Below are 4585 nucleotides of genomic sequence, written 5' to 3' on the forward strand. Positions count from 1 at the left end.
GAGAATTGATGGGATAACTGGTAAGGGATTTTTCCCTCCGGACCAAAGGCCCAGAGGCCGAGCCCAATACATAGGGGCCCATATCAGCCAAGCTATCTGCCAACCCGACTAAAGGGCTTTCGACTTGGTTAACAGGATTCGATGCCTAGAAGTAGGGGCCGTCTACTACCTAAGAAGCGTGGGAAATTGAAGGGACTGAACCCTAGGATGAAACAGAGGATCATGCAGTATTAAATGCATCCCCCAGAGGGTCACACCACATTAAATGGGCATGGCAGAAGGGACTGCGGGAGGACATCCCCCGAGCTAAAGGGCATAGTCGCTTGATCATTGAGGCTAGGTATAAAATATAACTCCCGAGTATTAGAAAACTCTCTAGATTCTCGAAACTCTCTCTACTCTCTCATATACTTCAAAAGACGATATTGACTTTGGCATCAGAGACTCCCCTGCCACTACCATGACCACCGTCTCTCAGTACTCTCTTTGTGTTCACAGGCCCAAGACCAAAGACTTGAGTTGGTGAGAGCGCGGCCTAAAGACGTACATAAAACGACGTTAACAAATTCGTTTTGATGTTCCAAACAGAAAGAAACAACTTAGAACTTACTATGTCCCCACGGTTCTACTTGCATCATTTTGATTTTGGCATCTGGGGTTTTTTTTAATTAAGTTAGTAAACCCAAAAGGACACTTACTGACTTAAACCCCCCCTTGATCTGAAGTGATGTGAACTCGTGGGAACGAAATCTTTTGAACCCACAGTCAAATTGAAAACTTACCCAAGAAAGCCAAGAATCAAGTCAAGATGATTTAGACTCGTTGAAATTTTGTTTCAAGAACTAGATTCGGTTAGAACACTACAAAGGGTTTGCCTTTAATAAATTCTTAGTTCAATCAAGAACAAGTAGAGAAAACTGAAAATTCTCTATGAAGGAAACTTCATTCACGTTCAATAACCCTCAAAATGCGGCTACAAGTGTTTTTTGAACCCCTCCCCCTAGGGCCAAATAAGGCCTACAACAATTAAAAGACATGGCCTGAACATCTTCAAGCCCAAAACATCCTAAGCTATACGCCTATAGCTAATAAAGAAGTCCACTTAATGAATTAAATAGGCCAAAACGCCTACAACCATAGAAACATAAAATAGTCTCATACGCCTATACTTAATGAAATAAAAAGTCTACACAAAACCACTAAGCTAGGCCGCCCCCCACTGTAGCTTGTATCACAAGGATTAAAACTGATTCTTCTTCTTTCAAACCCATCTTGAATGTTGGGGTTTTGCTCGATAAATTTGCAAACTCAGCCCAAGTGGATTGCACCAATCTTTCTATTACTTTCTTGATCTTCTTAGCTCTTGACCTTATGATTGGCTCATCTAGAACTTGTAAAGAATTTTTAAAACTCGGTCCACCATGTGCCCATCATTCTCCCCCCCTTTCCAAAGCCTTCAGCTGCCACCTACCGCCATCATAGCCCTTGATGCCTCGTGACCTTGTCTAGTCACCGCCGCAACGAACCTCCTCACCGTCTGTGTTCACTATCATCGCCAAAGGTAAGTCCGAGACTTTGAAATCCGAATATCTCGATTCTCATCTCTTTTTTTTTTTCATTTTGTAATTTAATTTTATATTTTTATGGAATTAAATAGAAGATGAGATTAATGGAGATGAATAATGTAATTGTGAATTGTGTGCTGTGGATTATTGATTGTGATTGTGAATTTACTATACTTAATGAAGTATTATCCTGACAAAGTGATAATAGTACGTATTACTGAAAAGAAAGAAACCAAGCAATGTACAGCAATTCCATACCTTGTAAACCACACCAAATCCACCTTCACCTAGCTTGCTGTTGTCGGAGAATTTGTTCGTCGCAGCTTCAATTGTACTAAAATCAAATTGCAAGGACTCTACAGTGGTAATATCATTTAAAGCTACAAATGCAAACAATAAACGTAAGAGATTGAAATTCAAAGAGCAGCGTGTAAAATTACAAACACGAAAACATATAAGCTGATCATAGCTAAGAAACAGATATATATATATATATATATATATATATTCCTTACCATTATCTCCTTGTCCTGCATCGAACTTCTTTCTACGTCTCCTAATTAGGAGACAGCAATTGGAGCAACAATGGCGACTATCGTGGTTGTTGAGATTTTTGTTTTTCCTGCATAAACAGCAGTCACGACTCTTGGTGAATAAGCATGTAATTTGGACTGGTCCAAAGGCCATTAAGCACAAACAAACACAAGCACACAAAAGGGAAAGCAGCTTTAGTTGAAAAGAAAAAACTACTAATGAACTAATTAAAAACTTTAGCACCGAAAAACTTAATTTTTTTTAAAAAAAAGGTGGGGTGGTCGATGAGAAGTTTGTCAGAGAATAAAGATCTTCGATTAAATAAAAATCATATAATTAAGATTATCACATCAAGTCAAGTTTTACTCCATCCTTTTGTCCGTTTGTTAAGTGGCCATCGATACCTAATTATTAATGGACTTCTTCAGTTCATATATTGGCAGGTCTAATGTATTAATGTCAAAATAATTTTCGACATGGCAGAAGGGAATTAATAAATGACTTCCACGTTTGTACGTATATTTTAATATATTTTAAAGAGAGAATTGGTTTTGTTTCGTTTCTGTTTTTGTTTTTTTTTTTCCTGAGCATAAAAATCAAGATATTAATTGATTACACAATAATATAAAATAAAAGTTAAAATTAGAATAAAATATTATTTTTATTTTAAAATTTTGAAAAATTAAATCATTTATTATATTTTATATGATAAATTAAAAAAGAATATAATAATAAAATAAAATAAAATAAAATAAAATGAGATCATTTGGACAAATAGGCTGAGAGGTATATATATTACTGTTTTCCTCATATTTCTATCTCTCAACATAATAATAATAATAATAATAATAGCATAATGCTACTATGCTGTCTGGGTGGTACCGCTCAAGTGTACCGCTAGATAAAAAAATTATATTTTTATTTTTTCTTTTACTTAGTGATTAAAGAAGTGATTTAAAATGTATTGGTGTATTTTTTTTATTTTTTAAAAATATTTAAGTATATTAAAAAAAAACCTGGATGCCACGATTAGCAGTAAGACCTGGGTGGTACAGTAGCCCAGTCCATAATAATAATAGGAGAATGAAAGGCAGCCAAATGGGTTCTCCACTTTACCTTTTGATCCAGGTGCAGAACCCGTAGGTGGAGGTGGAGATGCAGGCCCTGGCGCAGGAAACAAAGCCCATGTAAAATGGGTACAATTCATACCTAATGTTACAACTAGGAAACAAAGCCCTTCTCCCTTGCTTCCCACCACAACATATTGGAAGACGGTTGATAGCTGACTGGAGACACCAGTTGCAATCGGCGCTAGACAGGTTCGGCATGCACTGTACAAGGTTGTACAGATTTTGAAACTTGGAAAATTTTGTTTGATTGGTTCCAAATTTTTTGACTCCGATTGGAAAGTTCAAGGCCCTGTGTTCACCAGCCGATTAAATCGGTCTTGTTCCGTGATGTTCTGCGTGTTCAACGGATGAATCCTGCACCTTACGGCCACGGTGGAAAAGAAAGACTCGTTGGAGTAGCGAATCATGCACTCGTCATACAAAATAATAGCAACCTTTTCCCTTGAACATTTTGCGGCAAGCTCTTCGGTCGCGGCAGCCACGCATGTTCGGCACATTTGGAAAGTGATGTCGCCACGGCAGAGGAAGAGGCCGTAGACGGGGTCGGAGGTGTTCTGGCCGGAGGTGGTGTTGTAGAATTCGATGTTGCGGCTGGCATTGGAGGAGGGAAGAGAAGAGGGAGTTGAGACTGGAATTGTAGAGGCTATTTTGGGAGAAGGTGCTGTTTGCACAGAAGTGGTAGAGTGGAACTGGATCAGCATCATGAGTGGTTAGGATGAGGGAGCCAAGCATGAGAAGTAACATGACGGGAAGAAAGAAAGGATTGAAGGAAAGCATTTTGATGAAAGAATCTCTTCCACTTTGAAATTGTTAAGATTTGCAGAACTAATTTGCGAAATCAATAAGGAAACAAAATAGATTTAAGTTGGGTTTGGGTGTTAATAAGTGTTGAGGTATGTTATGAATAGTAGTGAAAAAGTAGGTAAAAAATAATAATAGAATATTGAATAGTAGTAAAAAGTAGGTAAAAAATAATAATAAAATAATAAATAGTAGTGGAGTATGTTGAGAAGTGTTAAGTTACTCTCAGTACCTGCCTGGACTTGACTGCTGAAAACGTAAGACATATGCAAGACATTTGCCTTCGAGAAGAGGGGTCTTCTTGACACAGTCAACCATATGGTTTTATTGGTAGCCATTTCGTGCTACACCCTAGATTGTTTATAGGGGTGAAAACCGACCTCATCGGCGCGGTTTTTGGGTAAAACCGACGCCGACCGATGAGGTGAGATTCGCCGGAGCAACCGACCGTAACCGGTCGATGGGGGGGAGGAAAACCGTCCGTATCTACTCCGGCAGTTCTCTGGCGGTTCACGGTCGGTTCTCGGTTCCTCTAGCGGCGCTGGTGCTCGGAGA

At 38.7% G+C, this 4585-nt stretch overlaps 1 protein-coding gene across 1 annotated transcript; it reads right to left on the reverse strand.

The window, feature by feature from the left end:
• Positions 1-412: 412 nt before the first annotated feature.
• On the reverse strand, positions 413-4368 carry LOC122276760 (cysteine-rich receptor-like protein kinase 25). Its single transcript, XM_043086665.1, has 6 exons — positions 4263-4368; positions 3529-3890; positions 3309-3430; positions 2081-2187; positions 1824-1945; positions 413-535 (listed from the first exon to the last, which is right to left on the reverse strand). The coding sequence occupies exons 1-6, from the start codon at positions 4366-4368 to the stop codon at positions 413-415; spliced, it is 942 nt and encodes a 313-aa protein (XP_042942599.1).
• Positions 4369-4585: the final 217 nt, after the last annotated feature.

Source organism: Carya illinoinensis, chromosome 9 (genome assembly GCF_018687715.1).
Source record: "Carya illinoinensis cultivar Pawnee chromosome 9, C.illinoinensisPawnee_v1, whole genome shotgun sequence".
Classification (NCBI taxonomy): domain Eukaryota; kingdom Viridiplantae; phylum Streptophyta; class Magnoliopsida; order Fagales; family Juglandaceae; genus Carya; species Carya illinoinensis.

What these genes read in the sequence shown, in the direction of transcription:
- LOC122276760 (XM_043086665.1), bottom strand. Translation starts at nt 4,368, where the DNA reads ATGGCTACCAATAAAACCATATGGTTGACTGTGTCAAGAAGACCCCTC. An exon ending in CAGCAGTCAAGTCCAGGCAG is followed by an intron (nt 3,891 to 4,262) that starts GTACTGAGAGTA and finishes CTGTGCAAACAG; the next exon opens with CACCTTCTCCCAAAATAGCC. An exon ending in GATTTGGTGTGGTTTACAAG is followed by an intron (nt 536 to 1,823) that starts GTATGGAATTGC and finishes GTACGTCTTTAG; the next exon opens with GCCGCGCTCTCACCAACTCA.